Genomic DNA, 25,543 nt, shown 5'->3' with positions numbered 1-25,543 from the left:
TATTCAAAAATTGCTCAACTAGCTTGTGATAAAACAATCACAACAAACTTGATCCCATCTTGCCACTAACAGAATGTATTCAGGACAAAAGTACTAAAGGAAACTGAAGTGAAGTGGTAGTCAAGGGTTTTTTAGGGGCTGGGGATGTGGCTCAAGCGGTAGCGCGCTCGCCTGGCATGTGTGCAGCCTGGGTTCGATCCTCAGCACCACATACAAATAAAGATGTTGTGTCCGCTAAAAACTAACTAACTAGATAAGTAAATAAATATTTTAAAAAAAAAAGGGTTTTTGCTCATTAAAGAGCCCTGTCCTGAATGAAAATGAATATTTGTAAGCCATAAATACATAGAGTTAAAGTGAGACTGTCAAAAAAACCCTGGAATTCAGCAAGATAAGGGGAGACTGTCAACTTCACAAGGAAATCATTCAATATATGAAAAATTCTAGATGCAAATGTATTGCAGCTCTGCCATTAATCAACTAGAGGAATTTAGATAGTTACTTTAGTTCCCTTAGCCTCAGTTTCTTTATTTGTAAAGTTAAAATTTCCACCTGCCTACCACTCAGGATTGTCATGGGATTATGCATGAAAAATGCTTTGGTAATTGACATATGTATAAGTACTGATCCATTTTTGTCTCATTAAAAAATAAGTGAGTTGAACACAATTTTTTTAAGTTTTCTTTCTAGCACTGTATTATTTATGACTCTAAAAATCATTTTCATTAATTGGGCAACTAAGAAAGATTCTACTTTATTTATCATAAGTGGGATCGACCAATAAACCCAGTAGACCAGGTATGAGCTAAAATAAATTGGTCTAAAATGTTGGTTTTGTTAAAATCATCATCATCATCATCATCATCATCATCATCATGGGGCAGATCCACCAGACATTTGAAAGAAAGTCAAGGTGATTATTAACAGTGAAGTGGTCACAGGGAGCCCTTAGTTTGTGGGGAAACTCTAGATGGCAATCCTCAGCAATAAGGACTCATTTCTCCTGGAAGAAAAGTGTTTTTGTAATAGTCAAAAAAATATTCCCCAAGCAAGTCTGATGAATGAGCTTAGAATTCAAACTGACAATAATAAAGCACTGGATCACAAACAAAATGTGACATTGGGATGTAAAAGGGATAAGGCTCAATACCTCCAAAAACCAATTTCTAAAACAAACTTCAGAAATTTCTCTTCAGCAATTAATGTAAAGTCTTAGCACTAATTTGAATACATATTCTAAAATGCTGCTTTAAAAATTAGCCTACTAGCAGGGTATGGTGGCACATGTCTGTAATCCCAGCAGCTAGGGAGGCTGAAGCAGGAGGATCATGAGTTCAAAGCCAGCCTCATTAAAGCAAGGCACTAAGCAATTCAGTGAGATCGTCTCTCTAAATAGGGCTGGGGATGTGGCTCAGTGGCCAAGTGCTCCAAAGTTCAATCCCTAGTACAAAAAAAATAAAATAGCCTACTACTTCCAAATCAGACCCTTCTACCTAGTCCCGATTTTCCAATAACTAAGCATCTGGCTGTGAAAGTAAAACATAAACACATGAAAGTTATATAAAAGACAACACATGAGGGAAGGAGCTGCATTTCCAACAAACCAGGTATATAAACCAACCCTCTTGCTTAAAGACCAAGAACTGGAGAGATATACATGTACATACACACACACACACACACACACACACACCAGTTTTACATTATTAAAAATATCAGGGATATATATTGGCACAATACTTTGGCAAACAGTGTGCTAAATACTAAAGCTAAATATGTCTACCTTTTACTCAGCAATTCCATTCCTAGGGATATATCCAAAAGGAAGAAATTCATAAGTACATCAAAATATACACATATGAATATACAGGGTAACTTCATTAGAAGAATCAAAAATTAAGAACAACCCAAATGATAAATTCATGTATTAGGCTACCACAAGGGCTGACTATATTTTCCAACAATGGTCACTGTGATATTCCTGGTCCTACATGCTCCTCCAGAATTTGCCCCTCTCCCCCCCCCCCCATCAAGAAGCAGAGTCCACTTCCGCTCTTTAAAGGGAACACTTACAACTGCCTTGAAGAATACTATGCAGTCAAAGTAATAGCACATAAACTCCAAGGCTAAGTAATAAAAGGCAACAGAGTTTCTGTCTGGCTCATACATCTCTCCCCTACTCCCACTTCCGTTCACCTCCTTTCTCCTTTGTAATTCAGCCACAATGCTCAAGTTGTGAACAAGCTCAGACCATAGAGGCCACATTTAGATGTCCTATCATCAACGACCAGATGTGTAAGCAAAGCCTTTAGACAATACTAGACTTCACCTTCAAGCAGTTGGAGTTGAAACTCAATGAAGAAGAGACAAGCTACCCCAACTGCAGATTTGTAAAGAAAGCAGAGGATGCCATTGTTTTAAGTCACTGAGTTTTAAGGCAATTTTTTAGACAGCCACAGTTACTAGAATAAGTATTGGGCAATAAAAACAAAACATTTACTGATATACACAACAATATAGTCAAAATTCACTGACACAATACAATGTGGAGTAAACGAAGAAAGACACAAAAGAGTATAGACTGAGTAATATTTTTATGAAAAACTAGAACATGCAAAGTTAATCTATGGTGACAGAAAATTGTATCACTGTGACTTGAAGCTAGAGAGAAAGAGGACCGATTGGGAAGGAGTATGACATCACCTTCTGAGGTGCCAAAAAATGTCCTATATATTTAAGTGTAATTATACAATGAAATTAGATTTATAAAAATTATTCTAGGGGCTGGGGTTGTAGATCAATGGTAGAGTGCTTGCCTCGCATGTGTAAGGCCCTGGGTTCCATCCTCAGCACCACATAAAAATAAACAAAAATAAAGACATCGTGTCCATCTATAACTAAAAGAAAAAATTTTAATTATTCTGAACATACACTTAAAATCAGTGCACATTATTGTATGTATATTTTAATTTTTTTTTAAAGAAGGGAGAATACCAAAGAACAAGACAATGAGAAATGGCCAACCCAGAGAGACCAAAAAGAACATGAATCCAGACAGGAAAGCATGGCACCCTGGAGCTTTTTTACTCTGGGAAATGTTTGCTAATTTAAACAGGTTCCTGGAAGGTTAAATTATACTAAGTCATCCTTGGAGGCTAGAAAGACAAAAGATCCACCAAGGAGCCATCCTTTGCTTTGGAATAAGCAAAAACTGAATCCCAAAAGAAAGGATGGCTTGAAAGTAAACTAAACCAGTCCTTGCACAGATGCTCAAAACAAAAATAAAAAAAAATCTCAATTTAGACAAAAGTGATCCCAAGTGGCTGGCAAAAACAATGGAAAAATTCTTACCTAAATCTATAATCACTTCTAGAAATACTTTTTCAAACACAATGGCCAATACACATTCAAAGGCAAGCAGGCACATAAGGACATGAGACTCCTTGAGAAAAAGAGAGAGAGAGAGACACCACAAAGACAGTGACCATGCTTATTCTCTCCAAAGAGATATGTGCAATGCTTGAAAATGTTTGATGGGGAACAGAAACTTAAAAAGTGGCAGAGTGTATCTGAAAACTGAAATTCTATAAATGAAAAACACAATAACTAAAATTTAAAAGATATTTAAGAACATATTTGATACAGATAAATACTAACTTGATAAGGTAGAAGACATGCCAAAAGAAAATATCCAGGAAAAAAAAAAAAAGAAAAGAAATGTAAGGATGAAAACATAATGAGAGGCAAAACAGAGATGATGCAGTGAGACGATCTAACGTTGTACAACTGAGTCCCAGAAAGATTAAACAAGAGAAATCCAATATTTGAGGAGCTGATGGTTTAGAACTTTCCAAAACTGATGGAAAACATCAAGTCACAGCATCAAAATGTTCTACATATCAAAAGCAAGAATAGAGCAAGAGGGAAAGGAGAAGAAAAAAAAAAAGGAAGGAGGAGGAAGGAAAGGATGGAAAAAAGGAGAGAATCATATGAAGTCCAAAGACAAAAGGAAACTTTTTAAAACAGATTGAAAAATGGGGGGTGGGGGGCAGAGAATGAGTTACTTGGGATTTGGCAAAGGGGAGTGGAGGAGGGGCAAAGGATTAGGAAGGCTAGTAGAATGAATCTGACATTATTACCTTCTATATCATGTACAACCAGAAGAATGAGAAGTTATACTCCATTTATGTATGATGTGACAAGTGGATTTTACTGTCATGTATAACTAATTAGAACAAATTTTAAAAAACAGATGGAAAAAAGAAACAGATCACCAACAAAAATGCAATAAACTGTAGATGACTTCTGAATAGGAACAGAAGAGCCAAAATATGAAATAATTTCTCCAAAAAACATATAAATATAGATATGCATCCAATCTAGAATTGTATACCCAGCAAAATACATCCCAACAATACAGGCAAAATAAAGACATTCTCAAACAAAAAGTTCCATCACTTGATAACACTAGATTCACTCTGAGGAAAACACTAGGGGGTATTCTTCAAGCAGCAGAAGGAGTTTATTCCAGAAGGAAGGTCAGTAGTGTTGGTGGAAATGAAGAGAAAAAAACACAGTAACTGAGTAATAACAATCTAAAACAATAGAAATATGCCTGTGGGGTTTAAAATATATATGCATTTTAAAACATGACAATCATGAAATAAGTAAAGATGGAAGAAAATTGAACTACATGTTTTTAAAGGTCTTGCATTGTCCAGAAAAAACAGCCAAAGTCCCAATGAATATTACACTTTGATAAGTCAAGAATGCATAAGGAACTAGTGAAAGAACATACAATCCTAAGCATTAAAAAGGGAAGAAGCGGCCGGGAGGGGTGGCACACACCTATAATCCCAGCAGCTTGGGAGGCTAAAACAGGAGGATTATAAACTCAAAGCCAGCCTCAGCAAAAAGCAAAGCATCAAGCAACTCAGTAAGACCCTGTCTCTAAATAAAATACAAAATAGTGCTGGTTGAGTATCCCTGAGTTCAATCCCCAATAACCCCCGCCCCCAGCCAAAAAATAAGAAAAAGAAAAAGGGAAGAAACACAAAAGTTACTTTTTAAAAGCAATCCAGAACAAAGCTAAAAATAAGAAAAAAATAGCATACAACAGGTGACAGATTTCTAAAATTAATTTTTAAGAATTTCTGTCAATAGTTATTATATGCCGATTCTAGCTCCACACACACATAACAACCTTTATAAGTTTTAGTTTCCACATGCATTCAATTTTTCTCTATTGTGATGAGATTGTCAAATTTTTATTTCACCTTCTTATGTTACTAAATATGTTAATAAACATTAAAATGTCCAAAACCCAAACAAGAACAAAAAGCCTAGAGAGCCAAATGACTCATAAATACTGCATCAATTCCATAATAAAATATTAATTTGCCATCCCTGATCTATATAACATTACTAACTGCAAAATTAATACATTAAGAAGCACTAAAATTATATTATTTCACTTGCTCATGAAAAACAGCACTCATTATTTTTAATTTACTTGCTGAATCAATGAAAAGAAACTTTCAGGATAAAATTTTAACTTTTCCTACATTCATATCAATGTCAGTAAGACATGGATGCAATGTGTACCTTTAATCACAAAATAACTAAATCATCTCTACAGAGCCAAAAACACTTAACAATCAAACTCCAGAGTTAATCTAGATCTTCCATAAAAGCAAATGAAACCACCTGCATACTGGCTATTTTTTCTTTTAGGGTGGATTGCTCTTATAGTTTTTTGAGGAGGAGCAGGCATTTTAAATAAAGTAGTCTAAGCTCCTCAAAAGGAAAATGCAATCAAAATACTTTCCTGGTATCAGAATCTCTGAAAAGAAATGAATTAATATTTTATTTAATATCTAATTCCAGTTTTACAGCTACAGAAACAGGTAAACTAACAGTTATAAAAGCAGACACCAAAGTGTGCAGAGAGCCATTTCCAGGTCAAGTATGGTAAAAGTCAAGCCAACTGACTCCCTTTCCACAATGACTATGGATCAAAACTGAGCCACTTCATTCAGATTATTAGAGGATGGTACCAGGAGCCTTCTCTTATAACCAACACTGAGTACCCATATGCAGAGAGGGAACTAACCTGCCAAACATTCTCATTCAACCTGCAAAACAATCTCCTCAGCGCAGTGATTGTGTCCACACTCTATTCCCATCCTCAAAATTTCCTGTACTTGGTTTCAACTCTCCTTTTCATCCACTATCAATCCCCTTCTAGACCTTCAAGTCTTACAAATCACTTCCTCAGGGAAATCTGCCCAGACTACTCCCAAACCAATTCAGGCTGCTTAGGCTTTATAATTTTATAGCTCCTTAAGACTCATCTACTTGTTGAAAACAAAGTATCTAATACAAATTCCTGAGGTACCCAGAAGGCACTCAAAAAATATTCATTGAATAAACAAATTTAAATTTATAATTCTCCCAAATTTTACAAAGAAACAAGCTTCAAACAAGTAGTTTGTCTGAGGTGATATAATCTGGAAATGATATGGAACAGCTGAGAATCCCAGTGTCCATGACAAATTCCAATGATCTAATACCTAAATATTATATGGAAGTGTGCAGAAGCCAAATTTCTTTCAAATTATTTTTTTTTCTGTTGACTTCCACTGTAAAAATGGGAGACACCTTTTTTTTGGGGGGGGGGATGATTAAATCACATCTGAGAATGGAACATGCTTTTCAAAAATCACAGGGAAGGGACAAACTGTAACTTTCTAGTACTTAGTGATATGAACTGCACTTGTTACAAAACAACAATGGTTAAAGTGAAATCCCAAACAAAAACCAGAAAATGTAATCACTTTTGTGTGCACCTATGGCAGCATCTGTCTGCCTGCCTCTGCACACAATCCTGCCCAGCCACACACCCCACCCCACCCCACACCAATTCTCAAAGCTTCAGTTTCTAGCTCTTTTGCCAGTTTGGAACTGCCCTAACACTCCTCACTTTTTCTTTTCTTTTCTTTTTAGATATGACAGTAGAGTATATTTTGACATAAATATATATGGAGTATGACATTCCTGTTCCTCAAAACTTTTAACCAAATTAACTTTGTGTGTTCTCAATTTGCTACTAACTTCAACTTACTGGCCTCTTTTTCATCCATCTTTACTAACTACAAAATGTAACAGCAATTTGTGGCAGATGGTAAAGATAGACCAATGCAAACTTTGCTTGGCTCTAGAGACCCAGATTGGATCTGCCATGGCTCTCTTGGTTCCTAATAACGCTTGAAGATGATCAGTCAACTAATACATGATGCCAAATCTGATGTGTCTACTTACTGGCTTGTTTAACCAGGCCAGTTGTCCTCACTAATAGCTATTTGCATGACAAAACACTGCTAAAACTGGTAAAGAACTATCTTCACCAGGAGATACAAAAAAAGAGTTTGATAGTCTAACTAAAAACAGTGCGTAGGCACCAACATGATAAAGCTCAGGGCCCAAATTCTTTATGTTTGGCAAATGATGCTTTTTTGAACACTTTGTAACAACTCATTAATTTTTTAAATACATAATAGGTGAAGTAAGAATTTAATTCAGGATACCTATGCTTGCAGTTAGGATCAGTTTTCCCTTAAAAGCAAATTTATTCTTAGTATAATTTTTTTTTCTCTTTTGAAGTATATTTTAATTGCCTATGTAGAATACAGCATAGTACCAACAACCATTTTAAGTAACGAACTACACCATGTTTACAATCTTTATTATTAAAAAACGACAAACTCAAAAATATCTTTGTTAATTTTAGGGTCTGAATGAGAGATAAAAGCAAATTAACAAGTGTTCACTTAATGCTGATCCATTATTCTTATTAAAATGACTTCCTGAAAGTAAAAAAGTACTCTGACTTACTCCTGACAGAACTTCCCAGAGATTCAACCTAAGAGAGGAGTTGGCCAGAAGGACCGCAAAAGTTCTGGGCAACTCTTCTGAGCTATGAAATATTAAATATCTATCCCCCAAATTTAATTCTCTTTAAAAAGGATTGATACAGAATTGAAATCATTTCCTTCCAGCAACAAAAATGTTTAAAAGTGTCCCCACTTTTTTCCATTCATGTCATATTATTTCCAAAGAGTGATTGCCCCCAATTCACTCAGCCTTCCCAAGGGACAATGCATGTTCAAGTGTTCTGTTTGAAAGACATCCGCGGATTAAAGGGACGAGGATAGGAGGGAGAAAGACTCAATCCTCAACTTACACAAATGTCCACCCATCGATTTATAGACTTCTTTCATTTTCCGGCAGTAAAACACCTGCGAGTAACCGTGTAACCGTTCTCACGTATTAGAAATGTCGCACCATCCTACAGTCGTGAGCTCCGAACTATTCTGCAAACTTTGCAAAGGCGCACAGATTTCCAGGCTCTCTCAATCCCTCTCTCAGCCCTTCCTCCCTTGTCTGGTCCAAACAAAGTTCCGAGGCATCAAGGCAATAATTTAAAAGAACGAAGTTTGCCTGGGTCCTGCCCACTGGACTCTGGAGGAAGCGACTGAAACTTGCGAGGGAGACACGTCTCCCCGGGGACCGAAACTGGCGCGGGGAGGAGGCGGGCAGCGGGTTCCGCCTCCCCGGGGGCTAGGCAGCCTGGGCCCTTCGCCAGGCCTCCTCCCCGCACGGCCCCCTCCCCGCACGCCCTCCGCCCCGCGCCCGCTGCCTGCCAATCACGCCGCAGACCCCACAGGCCGGCCGGGGGCACCCCGCGCACGTTCCCGAGCCGGCCCTTCCAGGGCTGGGCCAGCGAGCCGCAGCTGCGTCCCCTCCTCCCGGGTCCGGGAATGGCGGCGTCCGGCTCCCCGGGGCCAACTCCGAGCCCCAGCCGGGGCAGCCCAGCCACGGAACCCGCGGCCGCCGGCCCCTCGCGGCGGCAGAGGAGGAGAGGAAGTTACCTCCGGACGGTCCCGTCGGCGGCGGCTGTGGGCAGCGGGCAGAACGGGAGGTCCCGAGCGGCCGAGCAGGTCCAGCGCAGCGGCGGCTACCGCAGTGCCCTCCGCCCCATTGTTTCCCTTCCAAGAGGATCCCGGCGAAGCCGAGCCCGGGAACCAGGAAGTTCCCCGGCGCGACACCTCCTGCCGCCGCTATGGAAACGGCCCCCGCCTCCCAGGGCGGCTCGCCCGGGACCCCGCCTCCGCGCCGCCGGCCCCGCCCGCTTCACCGGCCGCCGCCAACCGTCGCCGCTGCGGCCGCAGCCGCCGCCATCTTGGCGCGGCCCGAGTAGCCCCTTCCCGGCGGCACGTGCGCGCCGCTCCCGCGCTCCCGCCGTGCGCGCTCTCGCCGGCTGCGGGCCGCGCGCCAGGGGCCGCAGGTGGAGGCCCCATCCCCAGACCCTCTTCTGCAGGAGGCTTGCTCTCCTAACCTCTGGCGCCCGCATTGGAGGCGAAGGACCTAGAACAGGGCTTCGAGGCATTGCACGAAAATCACAGACGTTTGCGCTTCCAGTTGGCGGTCCAGAGGATGGCTGAGACCTGAGAGGCGGTCAACTAGAGTGTGGGTCAAGGACATGGTCTTTAGAGCCATACTGGCTCTTTTTTTCCTTTTTGGCCCAACGTCCAAGGCGTCAGACCTTGGACATAGTATTCAATTTTCTCTTTGCCTCAGCCTCTTCATCTGTAAAGTGGAATGATAGCCCTACCTGCTTGGCGGGGTTGTTAGCTGGGAAAATATTTGCGTCGTTTTTCAGGAACTTAGGCAAAGTATTCACATCAGCACTAGTTTAAGTAGGCTACTGTGTACGATTCTGTTGGTGCTAAAAACTTCTCAAATGTTCATCTTTGTCCCATCTTTCTCTAGGTCAGCTTTCCTTTTTTATATCGTGGAAATTGTCAAGAGTTTTAATCTCCGCAGTCATCCATTAAGAACTGCCATAAAAAGATGAATGATGTAAAATTTCCAACACTGTAATTAGCTGACAGTTAAGTGATTTATTCAATAGAAGCTAGAAAAGTTAGGGTGTGCAAATAACTAAAAGGCTTCCTGTCCTTGTTTCCAGGAACTAGAATTACTAACGTTGGCAACAGTAGTGTTGTTATTCTTTCTCTTTTCCAGTGGGTGAAAGCTGACACTAAGAAACTGGGTGCAGCCACAATATCAACAGGAGGAATGAAAGGAGGAGGCAGAGGCAGACTCTTCCCTAGCACACAAACTTTAAGAACAGTGAATAGATTACACCTTAGATGGTTTCTACAGCCCCTTCTCTCTCTCTCTCTCTCTCTCTCTCTCTCTCTCTCTCTCAGATGCTATAGTCTAATATAAACACTTTATAAAATATGCTTGTGTGTGCAGTGCTGGGAAATGAACCCAAGGCCTTGAACTTGATAAGCACACACTCTTCCACTGAGCTACATCCCCAACTTAAACACTTTGTAAGAAAATAAAAGTGTATTCTTCCCTTTGGATCTTCCTTCACTCACTTAAACCAGGTTTGTGAAGATTGGGTTTTTTTTTTTTTTTTATGTTTTTGTTTTTGTGTTAGGATTCTAAATGTTCTTTGTCCCATCTTTCACTAATGGCACAGTTAATTTTGCCAATATGAGTTAGCAAAAAGCAGGATAGAAGTTGAAAGGGCATGCAACGTTTTTTTCAATCCCAAATCCTCTCCAAAAGTTATGGAATTCTCAGGTTAGTAGTCACCCAGGTTAAGATAGTATCAATTTCTACTTATACAACTTTGTGGCCTATGCTGGACCCAACAGATTGCTATGCACAGGAAGGCCCTCAGTAAATGTTTATTGAATTACATTGCTGTTTGAGCTCCTATCATGTAAGGACACCTTGAAAACCACAGAGATGCTCATGAGATGTCACTCAAAGGACATCATTGCAAACACAAGAACTCCAAGTCACTAGTTTATGGGATTTTGGACAGACAACCCTTGTCACAGGCTTATTGGCAAAATGAACTAGAAATTTCAGGTGCTTTTCCATAAATTATATGAGTAATTCTAAAAACACTCTATATTATACTTAATTATGAGCACCATTGGCTCAATTTTATTGTAGCACGCTGATTGTATAGTATTATTGCAGTTCAAGAATTCCCACATTTTTTCCCTAGTCAGTGTCAATACCCAGTCACCTCAATATAAAATCTGTTCTGTTCTTCAGTAAACCTCCAAGTGTTTGCCAAAATTTTTATTATTGAGTGTCTTGGAAGTATCATTGAACAATAAGCATGAATTTTTAAAAATATTTGTTTAGTTGTAGGTAGATACAATACCTTTATTTTGTTGTAGTACTGAGGATCAAACCCAGTGCCTCATGCATGCTAGGCAAGTGCTCTACCACTGAGTCACAACCCCAGCCCAAGTGTGAATTTTTGTCTCCTCTTTACTACTATATCCCTAGTATAGTGCTTAACACTTGGTAGACATATAGTATGCCTAGGTCATGTGCCTAACCTTGGCAATATGCCTATTTAATGTTATCTGTGGAATACAGAATTATGTCAATAATTATAAAGGAAATAAAGACAGAACCACTTTACAAAATTTTCTAAAAGAGTAATGATAGTAGGTATAAAAGCATCCAGAGTGTATGTACAAAGTAATGGTAACCGGATTTCACTGAAAATTGACAAAAATAAGTAGACTTGAGCCTTACAGTAGGAGTTTGTCAACCCTTGCTCTAAATAATTAGAGTACATTCACTTCAAGATTATATTGAATCCAAAATAACACACTATATACTAAAATGCAGCTGAGTGTGCATAAGTGACATACGCCTATAATCCACATGACTTGGGAGGCTGAGGCAGGAGGATCACAAGTTTGAGACCAGCATCAGCAACTTAGTGAGAAAATATAAAATAAAAGTAAAAAAAGGGCTGGGGATATAGTTCAGTGGTAGAATGCCTGGGTTCAATTAAAGAAAAAAAAAACCTCAAAAAACAAAAATAAAAGAATATATATGTACTGAAATGCCTTTCAGCTGAAGGTAAAAACTTGATATCAATAAAATACCAAAAAAAGATATAATTTAACAGTTTGTGTTACTAATTAAAATTTTTCATAATTACCAGCTTTTTAGAATTACCCCCCTTGGGCTGGGGATGTGACTCAAGCGGTAGTGCGCTCGCCTGGCATGCGTGCGGCCGGGGTTCGATCCTCAGCACCACATACAAAGATGTTGTGTCCGCCGAAAACTAAAAAATAAATATTAAAAAAATTCTCTCTCTTTTAAAAAAAATACAATCATCTCCCTTATAATAGAGTAAGAGAAATTGATATTTGCATTTCATTCACTTTTGAAAAAGTTATATGTTATGCTAACAATACTTACAATGTTGCCAAAGATAAAAGTATATATTTAAATCCCCTACAAGATACCACAATAACTAAGGCCAATTTGTGGTGAAAACATAAAAACATAGAACATAGAGGGAATAAAACTTTCAAAGCAAATTATCCATCCTCCACTCTCATCTTCAAAATATGGATGAAAGGGTCAGCGAATCTCTTGTAAATTGAAGCTTTGCAATGTGAATCCATGGCTCTATGAGCCATTTAATTTTTTTGAGAGGGTAAGCAGCTAGTTCCCTAAGTGGGGGTGGGGTTTGGAAGAAGGCTGTGGAAAAGCCTTCCAATGCAAATATTTATACTCACCAGCCACTTTAATTTTTAAATTTTTATAAAAAGCCAATATTCTTATATTGATTGGAAAAGTCAGTTCCAATAACAGTGCATATAATTATTCTTCATGGGTGAAAATAAAAACAGATGAGTCAACATCTGTGCACTCAATGTAAGTAAAAAATCAATGGGTAATCAACAACTACATCCACACAGCTCATATTTTTTAAAAAAGTTATCCTTCAGTTTAAAAGTGAAATTGTTGATTGGAGAGCAAAGAAGAATCCACAAAAGGATGGTGAACTTTATAAAATCACATGCAAGATTTTTTATACACAGTTCACTTATATTAATCCGAGATTGTCTTATTTAGTGGTGTTCTCAGTTTTGTCTGTCTCCTTGTCTTAAAACTGTACATGCCAGGAGACTGGGGAACTTGACTGTCTTCTGCTATATTTTATTCCTTGGTCCTAACTAGTGTCTAAACAGAATCAGTTCCCTATAAATATCATAGAAAGAAGGAAAAAGTAAAAAAGAAAGAACGATTGAAAGAAGGAAGGGACACAGAGATGAAAATATTCACATTTTCTGGAGAGAAGTTTATAATTTTTTCACATGCACAAAGGGGTCTGTGACTAAAAAATAATAATTCAGAAATGACTGGTTTTCAACTACAAGTCTGTCTCTTATTACCTCCTTTGCTTTTCTGCTCAAAAGTCACCGTGTTCCTTGTTACATGACAAAATGGTTATCATGGTTTGCCAGAAATCTCTAAAGATGCCATATCATTTGAAAAGTGTCTCATTATGTCTTTATAGTTTTAGAGAATTTCTTTTGCCTTCTCAACTTGTAGTTGTCATACTTCAACCATCCCTTCGGCCACCTCTTAGATCTCATGCCATTTGTTTTGTCTTTTTGTCTCATCAAGCAGAAATGTATTTAAAAAGTATCATAAGATGTTGAAAAAACAAAGTACAATTTCATTGCATTTTTCTCTCCATTTTAGGATGATAAATTTTGTCTCCATGTATTTGATTTTTTTTAATTACTTTTAAACTCTTGTACACATAAATCTATATAAATTGTGTGGTAGCAGTTTTCACAGATGGCCTTCCAATGAATGGTCCATCCCAATATTCATAACCTCTTATCTCTTATGTCAAAATATATATGTATGTGTGTATGTGTGTGTGTATGTATATATATATATATATATATATATATATATATATATATATATCATCCTTGGACCTTTATTTTATTTATTTATATGTGGTGCCAAGAATCAAACCCAGTGCCTCACACATGCTAGGCAAGTGCCTTACCACTGAGCTACAACCCCAGCCCATGTCATCCTTCTTTTAAATCTGGGCAGGCCCTATGACTCACTTTGACCTCCCCCCGCCCGAAAAAAAAAAAAGATTCCAGTGAAAATGATGCTGAGTTATTTCTAAGGCTGGATGTATTTTGCAGCTTCTGCCTGGTGTCTGGAATTCTTAGTGCAATCCCACAGAGACTCAGACACTATGCTGAGAGAAGCCCAAGCCACACAGAGGACATATATACATGGACAACTTCAGCTGAGCCCACATCCACCACTAGACACGTGGGCAAGGCATCTTGAGTGGGCAGCACAGTCAGTCCTTCAGATGTCTGGAGCACCAACTGTCTGACCCCATGGGAAACCCCAAGTGAGGACATCTCAAGTGAGCCCAGTCAACCTAGGGAACCATAAGAAATATAATAAATCACTGTCTTAAGCTTTTGAGTTCAGTGTGGTTTGTTACACATGTATGGATAACTGGCATACGTTGATTAAAAATGAAGTACTAAAGCATAACTCTATTTTAGCTAAGAGATCACAAGTTCAAAGCCAGCCCTAGCAACTTAGTGAGGCCCTCAGAAAGTTAGCAAGACCCTGTCTCAAAAAATAAAAAGGGCTGGGGATGTGGCTCAGTGGTTAAGCGCCCTGGATTCCATCCCCAGTTACAAAAACAAAAACAAACAACAACAACAAAAATGCTGTGTTCAAAGGTCAAGTTATGGGAGATCAGAGTGAACTATAGGACCCTAAGGTATTCAAGGACATGTGTTTTTATTGTGAAGTTTCTAATTTTGTCTGGTTCTTTGCTTTGAAGTAGGGTAATATATGCAGCTTTGTGAAATGACATAATGACCTCCATCAAAGTCAATACACAGTACCTGTAATTACATTTGACTTAGACATGAAATAAGTCCTTGCTCATGTACTTTAACTAAAAAGGGAAAGAAGTAGGGGACTCAAGCAGCCAGACTAAAGGCTCCATGAGAATAAGACAATAGAGGAAAAAATATATTTTTAATCTACTCAGATTTTTATATTTGCTAATACTTTATGAAAATGGCAAATTTTCAATTCCTAATCGGCAATTTAGAAATAAATCCACAAATCTCTGAAAACGGAAAGATTTTTCCATAAGTTTCTCACCTAAACTACTTTGATGGCAACTGAACTTTCCTTTGCTATTTATGGTCTTTATCTTATTTAATATGAGCATGCATTTTGCTGCAGATTTCCGTGTATTTGATTACAAAATGTCGCAGATCCCATATGTGCAGCCCCATAAGTAAGATGTGGTACATATGCTGTGTTGACCTTCTAAAAATCAGCGCTCCTGAATTCTATGACCTGAATTTTGACCTCAGGGGACGTTAACATAAACCTGAACTGTGTTGTCGGGGAGAGTAATCAGGCACTGTCTAGAGTCCAACCTCCTGAGTTCAGATCTGAGCTCTGGAACTTGCTAACTCTGAGCCTTGGGTTGGTTGTATCACTCTACCTTGGTTTATTACTCTTCAAAATGGTAAGAATAATAGGAACTACCTCATAAGGTCCTCTCAGAGCAATGAGATGATGCATGTAAAGTGCTGAGCCCAGTGACAATTAATAAGCACTCAAACAACATCAACTATTATTGAATTATCACTAAAATGCCAGGGTTTTTTCCCCCTAGGAAATCAACAATATTTTTAGTGAGGATTCAGTCTGGAAAAAGGAAGAAAGATATCTAATATAGGAATTCCGATGTGAAAAATCTCTGGGAAGAGTAGATAGGTGAAGGTCAAGAGGCACCACCACCAACTTTCATCAGACGTGGACCCAGTGCCAGGAAGCTGCTGCACCAGAGATGAGATGGAGTAGATGACAGATAATAACTGCCCATTTCAACAACGTGTCACTGCCCTACAGTTCAGAATCCAGGGACTGTTAGGGCCACTCTTTAGAAGTTAGTCTCACTGTCTTCATGTCTGCCTCTGCTGCTGCTGCAGAATGACATGTTCCCAGTGCCCTCTAGGTCCCATGAGTACACCTCCCTGGCACAACCAACAGCTTACAGAACTCTGCTGCCAAGGGATTCTGGGAAACACAGCTCCAGGGCACCCAGCCTTTGTTAAACATATAATATCCAAAACAGTGAATAATGCTAATTTACATTGATACAGCACTTTCCATAAAATCTGGGTGAGATAAGCACGAAATGAAACTAAGAGGAGCATGGTGATGTGTTCAGGGCTGCATGCACAGGTAGCAAGAGGCTCAGGGCCTCACATTCAAAAACTGGAATGTGTTTTATGCCAGTGCGTCCTATTTAATAGTCTGAGTTCCACTTTTCCCCTAGATCCTCATACTATTTCTATTATTATTTGCTTATTGCTTTTTTTTACATTGACTCCCATTTCTATGTAAATTAATTCAAAGGGGAAATTTTGTATCACTATCTGAAGTATAATGCAAAAATACCAAAATGGAAAACAGGTGTTCAATAACAAAGGGGAGAGTAAAAATGAAACCATTGAAAACCAGTGATATTAAAATCAGTTAATAGAGAGCTGTGAGACTGAAGCCTGGTCTGCCACCACGAACCTGTTTTCTGACTGTATGGATTTACCCTGAATATTTCATATAAATGGAATTATGTGTGAACTTTTATATCTGTCTTCTTCCACTGAGCACAAAGTTTCTGAGGTCCATAGACTCAATAACTACATTTCTTTTTGTGGCTAAACAATATTCCATTGTATATATATATAGTATAATTTGTTTATCTATCATATTGATAATCATGTTGATAAACAAATCCTCTATCATCATGTTGATGATCATTCAGGTTTCTCCACCTTTTCGCTCTCATGAACAATGCTGCTCTGACTTTGTGGCCACGTACTTGTTCAGGTACCAATTTTCAAATTATCTTAGGAGTGGAACTATTGGGGTATGTGGTAATTCTCTGTCTGACTTTTTAAGGAAGCACCAAACCTGCACCAAACCGCTGTCACAGTGGCTGAATCATTTTACATCCCCACCAACAGTGCACAAGCTTTCCAATTTCACCACACTCCTGATAAACACTTATTTTCTGTTTTTAAATCACAGTAATGGAGTTGGGTTTCTTCTACTCTGGGGGTGGTATGGTTCTCAAATAAAAATCTGGGGAAGTAACAAAGAGAAGAGTCATCCTTGTCTGTGCAAAGTAGTGTCTAGTGGTTTTAATTTACATTTCCCTAATAAATAACAAGGTTGAGCACTTGTCCATGGGCATATTGGCCATTCATATAATTTCTTTGGAAAAATGTCTATTCAAGCCTTTGCTTGTTTTTTAATTGGGTTGTTTGTTTCTTTATTGAGTATAAAAGTTCTGTATAGATTCTGACTCTTATCATATACATGTTTCATGAGTATTTTGCTCCCATTCTGTAGCTTATTGTTTCACTTTATTGATAATGTCCTTCGACACAAAAAACATTTTCAATTTTGATCAAGTCTGCTATTGTGCTTTTAGTGTCATCTATTTGCCAAATCCAAGATCATGAATACTTATCCCTATGTTTTCATTTAAGTTTTATGATTTTGGCTCTTATATTTACATAAAAAATTTTAAATTATACTATAAAATTTCCATAGAAATAAGGCAAATCCTCTGACCCAGATTAACTCTATAACTACTGAAATTTACCTAACCTTGAAAGATTCATTTGTTTTTGTTATCTACGGGTTTCTTTAGGCAACAGTGTGGACAAGTCACTATATGAGATGCTATAGCAATCTATGAACATGTGTATGGTTATTCACATCATACATCGCTCCCACGTACTAACAGGAAGTTTGCAGAAAGTGCTACAAGAAGGTACTGAGGATGGAAACTGAACTGCCTGTTTATGAGAAGAAGGGCAATACCTTTGCAAATAATAACAACAATAAACCCTCAAATGGCCTCAATAATAAAGATGATTCAGTGCACATCACTGAAAGCCTCCTAGGAGAGGGCCTTGTGGGGCTCTGATATTGTCAAGCACTCGCTTCTTTCTCTGCCTTCCACTGTGTCAGTTCCATCCATCCAAGGTGGCTGCCACAGTTTCCAGGGATGTGTCTCCTCATCTCATTCAGAAATGAGAAAGTGAGCAACCTGCAGCAAAGGTTTGTCTCTGTTGCAGGCTCTGGTATGATCGAATCACATACCCATCCCTGAATCAACATCTCTGGCAGGACATGGGTTTACTATAATGATAACGGTTCTCTTCCTCTTTAAATCACAGTAATGGAGTTGGGTTTCTTCCACTCTCAGAGTGGTATGGTTCTCAAATAAAAAAACTGGGGAAGCAACAAAGAGAAGAGTAAAGAATATGGGGGAGCCATCATAATGTTCACCAAGGTAATCTCAGGGAAATCGTAACAGAGGAGATGACACACCTGCTCAGAAGGACTCAAATAGGAGAAGAGTATAAAGATCCATTTTATAAAAATAAAAAGTGACCATTTCAACTGGACCACTGGTGTCAGATGAAAATCCTAGGGGGTAACTTGAGAGCATATCATGGAGAATTTTAAATGCCTGACTAAGGAGTTTAGATTTAACTCACTAGACAGCAAATCGAAAAAGAATACAACTAAATTCCCAGGGGGAAAAAAATCTTTAAAACTCGTGAAAGAATTTTTTTTTTTTTTTAGCATACGGGATGAAAAAGGCAACATCACAACAGACACTTCAGAAATACAGAAGATAATCAGAAATTACTTTGAATCCTTATACTCCAATAAAATAGAAGATAGTGAAGGCATAGATAAATTCCTTGAGTCCTATGATCTGCCCAGATTGAGCCAGGAGGATATAGACAACCTAAACAAACCAATAACAATAGAGGAAATAGAAGAAACCATCAAAAGACTACCAACTAAGAAAAGCCCAGGACCGGATGGGTATACAGCAGAGTTTTACAAAACCTTTAAAGAGGAACTAACACCAATACTTTTCAAGCTATTTCAGGAAATAGAAAAAGAGGGAGAACTTCCAAATTCATTCTACGAGGCCAACATCACCCTGATTCCGAAACCAGACAAAGACACATCAAAGAAGGAAAACTACAGACCAATATCTCTAATGAACCTTGACGCAAAAATCCTCAATAAAATTCTGGCGAATCGGATTCAAATACATATCAAAAAAATTATACATCATGATCAAGTAGGATTCATCCCTGGGATGCAAGGCTGGTTTAATATACAGAAATCAATAAATGTTATTCACCATATCAATAGACTTAAAAATAAGAACCATATGATCATCTCAATAGATGCAGAAAAAGCATTCGACAAAGTACAGCATCCCTTTATGTTCAAAACGCTAGAAAAATTAGGGATAACAGGATCATACCTCAACATTGTAAAAGCAATCTATGATAAGCCACAGGCCAGCATCATTCTGAATGGAGAAAAATTGAAGGCATTCCCTCTAAGATCTGGTACAAGACAGGGATGCCCTCTCTCACCACTTCTGTTCAACATAGTCCTTGAAACACTGGCCAGAGCAATTAGACAGTCAAAAGAAATTAAAGGCATAAAAATAGGAAAAGAAGAACTTAAATTATCACTATTTGCAGATGATATGATTCTATACCTAGCAGACCCAAAAGGGTCTACAAAGAAGCTATTAGAGCTAATAAATGAATTCAGCAAAGTGGCAGGATATAAGATCAACATGCATAAATCAAAGGCATTCCTGTATATCAGCGACAAATCCTCTGAAACGGAAATGAGGACAACTACTCCATTCACAATATCCCCCAAAAAAATAAAATACTTGGGAATCAACCTAACAAAAGAGGTGAAAGATTTATACAATGAAAATTACAGAACCCTAAAGAAAGACATAGAAGAAGACCTTAGAAGATGGAAAAACATACCCTGCTCATGGATAGGCAGAACTAACATCATCAAAATGGCGATATTACCAAAAGTTCTCTATAAGTTCAATGCAATGCCAATCAAAATCCCAACAGCATATCTTGTAGAAATAGATAAAAGAATCATGAAATTCATATGGAATAATAAAAGACCCAGAATAGCAAAAACAATACTAAGCAGGAAGTGTGAATCAGGCGGTATAGTGATACCAGACTTCAAACTATACTACAGAGCAATAGTAACAAAAACAGCATGGTACTGGTACCAAAACAGGCGGGTGGACCAATGGTACAGAATAGAGGACACAGTAACCAATCCACAAAACTACAACTATCTTATATTTGATAAAGGGGCTAAAAGCATGCAATGGAGGAAGGATAGCATCTTCAACAAATGGTGCTGGGAAAACTGGAAATCCATTTGCACCAAAATGAATCTGAATCCCTATCTCTCGCCGTGCACAAAAGTTAACTCAAAATGGATCAAGGAGCTTGATATTAAATCAGAGACACGGCATCTGATAGAAGAAAAAGTTGGTTATGATCTACACGCTGTGGGATCGGGCTCCAAATTCCTCAATAGGACACCCATAGCGCTAGAGTTAACAAATAGAATCAACAAATGGGACTTACTCAAACTAAAAAGTTTTTTCTCAGCAAAAGAAACAATAAGAGAGATAAACAGGGAGCCTACATCCTGGGAACAAATCTTTACTCCACACACTTCAGATAGAGCCCTAATAACCAGAATATACAAAGAACTCAAAAAATTAGACAATAAGATAACAAATAACCCAATCAATAAATGGGCCAAGGACCTGAACAGACACTTCTCAGAGGAGGACATACAATCAATCAACAAGTACATGAAAAAATGCTCATCATCGCTAGCAGTCAGAGAAATGCAAATCAAAACTACCCTAAGATACCATCTCACTCCAGTAAGACTGGCAGCCATTAGGAAGTCAAACAACAATAAGTGCTGGAGAGGATGCGGGGAAAAGGGCACTCTTGTTCATTGCTGGTGGGACTGCAAATTGGTGCAGCCAATTTGGAAAGCAGTATGGAGATTTCTCGGAAAGCTGGGAATGGAACCACCATTTGACCCAGCTATTCCCCTTCTCGGTCTATTCCCTAAAGCCCTAACAAGAGCATGCTACAGGGACACTGCTACATCGATGTTCATAGCAGCTCAATTCACGATAGCAAGACTGTGGAACCAGCCTAGATGCCCTTCAATAGATGAATGGATAAAAAAAATGTGGCATTTATACACTATGGAGTATTACTCTGCATTAAAAAATGACAAAATCATAGAATTTGGAGGGAAATGGATGGCATTAGAGCAGATTATGCTAAGTGAAGCTAGTCAATCTTTAAAAAACAAATACCAAATGACTCCTTTGATATAAGGGGTGTAAACAAGGACAGGGTAGGGACGAAGAGCTTGAGAAGAATATTTACAGTAAACAGGGATGAGAGGTGGGAGGGAAAGGGAGTGAGAAGGGAAATTGCATGGAAATGGAAGGCGATCCTCAGGGTTATACAAAATGTCATATAAGAGGAAAGGAGGGGTAAGACAAGAGAATACAAATGGAAGAAATGATTTACAGTAGAAGGGGTAGAGAGAGAAAAGGGGAGGGGAGGGGAGGGGAGGGGAGGGGGGATAGTAGAGAATAGGACAGACAGCAGAATACATCAGACACTAGAAAGGCAATATGTCAATCAATGGAAGGGTAACTGATGTGATACAGCAATTTGTATACGGGGTAAAAGCGGGAGTTCATAATCCACTTGAATCAAACCGTGTAATATGATGTATTAAGAACTATGTAATGTTATGAACGACCAATAAAAAAAAAAAAGAAAGAGAAAATAAAAAAAATAAAAAAAAAAAAAAGAATTCACTTAGTGCTGGATCTGGGTTTTGATAAGCTATATGTGTGTATGGGAATTCATTCATCTACTCACTCAATCGACAGACATTCATTGAGTACCTAATGTGTGCGAGGCACTGTACGGGCAGTGGCTGGTGGTGATTCAGTGGTGACTAAAACAGTGAGGTCGTCACCCTCATGGACATTGTAGAACAATGGAGAGCCATATTATGTCATTACATGCTGATGTCTCATCCACCTTTATAAATGCAGTAGTTAAATTCTGGGGTGGAGCACTGTACATTGACCGAATCACTGACCAGTAGTCGGTAGAAAGCCAAAAAAGAAAGCACCCAAACCAGTCAACAAACCTGACCTCTGCAGCTCACAGACCAATTATTTCAATGTCCCTGAATCCCTCAATGAAATAATCCATGCTGTTCTGAGTTTTCTGAGTCTAGTTGATATTTTATCACAGAGATGTCATTCTTCAGCCCAAATTGGATTAAGCAATATAATGAGCTGTGATTATTTGGATCTGGACTGTCCCCCACAGGGTCATGTGTTGAAGGCTGTGTCCCCAGTGGGTAGTGCCAACTTTAGGAGGTGGGGCCTAGTTAGAAGAAGTAGATCACTGGAAATGTGCCCCTGGAAGGATTATTTTGTCCCCACACCTCTCTCTCCCCCTCCTTCCCTCTGTCTCTCTTTCCTTCTCCCTCCCTCCCTCTCCTTCTCCTCCTCTCCCCCTCCCCCTCCTCTTCCTTCTCCCTGTCCCTGTCCCTCCCCTCCCACTCCTCTCTGCTGCCTCCCTCTCTTGTGAGCAACTCTGCTCTCCCACATGGTCCCCTCCACCCTGCAGTTCTGCCTCACCATAGGCCCATAGCAATAGGACAGGCAACCATGAACTAAAACAAACCTTTTCTCCCTTAAATTTACTTTCTCAGGTAGTTTGTCACAGCAATGGAAAGCTGACTAACACATGAGCTAATCTCAAGGTTTTAATTACCTCAAGCTCAATGTAGCCAATTTAAAAATAAATGACTTTGGCTTCACCTCAATTCTAGACCCAATTATTGTCATGTTAAAATCAAAGCAGAGATTGGATGATTGTTAAATTCCTCGTAACATACTCCAAAGTTTCCTTCTTTCCTTTCCCCACCTCCCTCTTTGACTTTCAACAAGTCCCTACCAAGAACACAAGAGGCAGGACTTGAGTGGAACATCTACAATCACCCACTATTCTGTGTCACTCCCTTATTCCCTATGGAACCTGCCTCCAGAAGCATAAATTTTAAATTAAAACAGTTATATTCCCAACCTAGAAAATGTAGCTTTGCATTTGTTTAAGAAATGAAATTGCTCATCTTCAGCTGGCAACTGGAAGGCAGGATCTGAAAACTAACAAAAAGGGGGGGGGATTTATTAGTTAAGTCAATATTGATTAAGCCCCTAGACTTGCCAATATTATGTTACACACTACAATATTGGTCCCAAGCAATATTCATGGTTCCTACCCTTACAGAATATAGTCTGTTAATTTGTAGACTCTGATTCAACATGTCCAGGGAGGTGCCTTTGTGTGACATTGTGTGAAGTGCTCAGGTGATGCTGATGAAGCAGGTTTGATCCCCAGCTATTCAGCAATTTCACTCCAAGCAATAACAATAATCACCGCTTTGTCATCCTGTCTGAATATATAATATATAATGCTACCTATACTCCAAAAGAAAACACCAGGCCTCCCCCAAAATCCATGACAAGGAAGTTCACACAAAAAAACTCACATGAAATACAAATGATCGATAGGTATCTGCTCAGCTTCCTATGTCATCAAATAAATCTAAATTGAGGTCATTAGAATATAATTATTTACCTATCACAGTGTCAAAGATTTCTAAAATGGGTTAACCATTGTGCCTGAAGATGACAATAATGTACACTTAAAACACTGAAGAGGGCAGATCTGAGGTTAAAATATTCTTACCACAATAAAATTACAAATAAAGCTCATCAGATATTTTTTAAAGGTGCTTAACACTAAGAATGTGCCAAAAATATGGTGACACAGACATTTCCACTGTTGCTGGCAGGGGTGTAAATTGGTAGAATTTAACTAAAGGGCATTTGGCAATATGTATTAGATTTTACAGTGTAAATTATTTGGTTATTTAATTTCTAGAAGTATTTCAGAAGAGGATAATATGAAAAGAGCCCAATGATCTATGTATATGCCTGTTTGCCATAGCTTTGTTTACAATATTTTTAAAAAATCAGAAGGAACTTAACTGTTCATAAAGGATTGGTTAGAGTCATCTGTCTAATGGAATGCTTTTCCATTAAAATTGTCCCCATACCAGGGCTGGAGAGATACCTCAGTGGTACAGCACATGCTTAGGATACATGATCCCTAGCACCACCACCCCCCAAAAAGTTCATATGTATGTAGTAACAATGGAAATATACTCTTAATTGACTTTTAAAACTATATCTATGTATAATCTATTTCTAAATAAATAAAGTATAATATATATTTACTTATTTATTATACATGAAGTATAATAAATATTTAAATAAATCAAGTATATATGATACATAGATCAGATTGATTTGTAAGGAAATTACTGAAAATGTTAACAATGGTAGTGATAATTTCAGAATAATGACTGCTGGAAATTTTATTATCTTTCTACATTTTTATATTTTCCAGTTTACAGTGAGCATGTATTATCTCCAAAATCCCCCTTCCCTCCTTTTATTTTATTTACTTATTTTTTGTGGTGCTGGGGATTGAACCCAGGACCTTGTGCATGGAAAGCAAGCACTTTACCAACAGAGCTAATATCCCCAGCCCCTCTCCTTTTATTTTTAGTAATAAACCTCCACACCTGTGACACTGATTTGCATGAGAATTCACACTGAAGGAACAATTCAGTGAGGAAGTTTGTTACTATTTGGAGAAGAAAGCAGAAGAAAGAGATGGCCTTGGTCCAATCTGCAGCCCAGGCCCAAAACTAGCTTTGCACCTAAAGGCAAGACAGGTTGCAAGCAAGGATAGAAAGAGATGCTTTCTCTGAGGATACAGTGAGATGTAGAGGGAGGCATAAGCAGCATTACCTCTGTGCCCAGTTAGGGCTTTACACACGGCACAAAGAAGGGGGAAGAACTGTTCTCAATTCACAGCAGCAGGAAGAAACAGCAAGGACCTAAGGGAATACTGCCCATCCTGGCCCTTTGAAGGGAAAACAAAAGTGTTCCTGACACATGTCAAGAAAGAATTCACTGGTGCATTAGCAAGGGCAGTCATGATAGAGAGGCAAAGTCAGATTGGGAAGGGCTGAATTGACAGAGGCCGCAGGGGAGGCTGAGTGTGCAGTGAAGGCTTGCCAAAGTGGGAAACAGAACAGAAGAGCGAGTTTCACCACTGACCAAAGCATCCAGGAGCAGGAGAGGTCAAAGATGGAGGGAGCTTTTCTCATCCCACCCAGTTCTAATTTGATCTCCTCCACACCATGGCTTTAACTACGATTGTATGGAATCATCCAACTGCCACAGCTGGTGCCACAGCCCAAACAGACAATAAAAATGTGCTAAATGGATGAAACTTTCAGCTGACCTTCAGATCCACGTGATTGATCCATCTTCTCGATCTCAGTGATGCCTCCGATGCTAACCTGATCTCACACACACACACCATTTTTCTTAGGTGTTCATTCTCTCAGTAAAACATCACTGCCACCCACTTGCTTGCCCACGCTGCCCACCTAGGCATTCTCTGGAGTACCTCCCTCTCATCTGTCCCCATGCCCAACAAGTCAACAGTTATAGGTGCTGTCTCCAGAT

The 25,543-nt window shown here is 38.9% G+C and overlaps 2 protein-coding genes across 2 annotated transcripts in view; one reads left to right on the top strand and one right to left on the bottom strand.

Moving 5' to 3' along the window:
* The window catches only part of Usp6nl (USP6 N-terminal like), a 167,339-nt gene extending 158,244 nt beyond the window's left edge, over nucleotides 1-9,095 (bottom strand). Inside the window, exon 1 of the mRNA XM_077802713.1 lies at nucleotides 8,931-9,095. The gene's annotated coding sequence lies outside the window, so the exon portion shown is untranslated. The remainder of the gene's footprint in view (nucleotides 1-8,930) is intronic.
* On the top strand, nucleotides 8,820-9,503 carry LOC144257007 (uncharacterized). The gene has a single exon (XM_077802930.1). It carries the CDS (start codon nucleotides 8,820-8,822, stop codon nucleotides 9,501-9,503), a length of 684 nt encoding a protein of 227 aa, XP_077659056.1.
* Nucleotides 9,504-25,543: the final 16,040 nt, after the last annotated feature.

The sequence above is a fragment of the Urocitellus parryii genome, chromosome 9, assembly GCF_045843805.1.
Source record: "Urocitellus parryii isolate mUroPar1 chromosome 9, mUroPar1.hap1, whole genome shotgun sequence".
Taxonomy (NCBI): domain Eukaryota; kingdom Metazoa; phylum Chordata; class Mammalia; order Rodentia; family Sciuridae; genus Urocitellus; species Urocitellus parryii.
Note: the sequence above shows the minus strand (reverse complement) of the source record. Positions and strands in the feature narration are given on the sequence as shown.

Excerpts from the sequence above, each read along its gene's own strand:
- LOC144257007 (XM_077802930.1), top strand. The coding sequence starts at position 8,820 with ATGGCGGCGTCCGGCTCCCCGGGGCCAACTCCGAGCCCCAGCCGGGGC.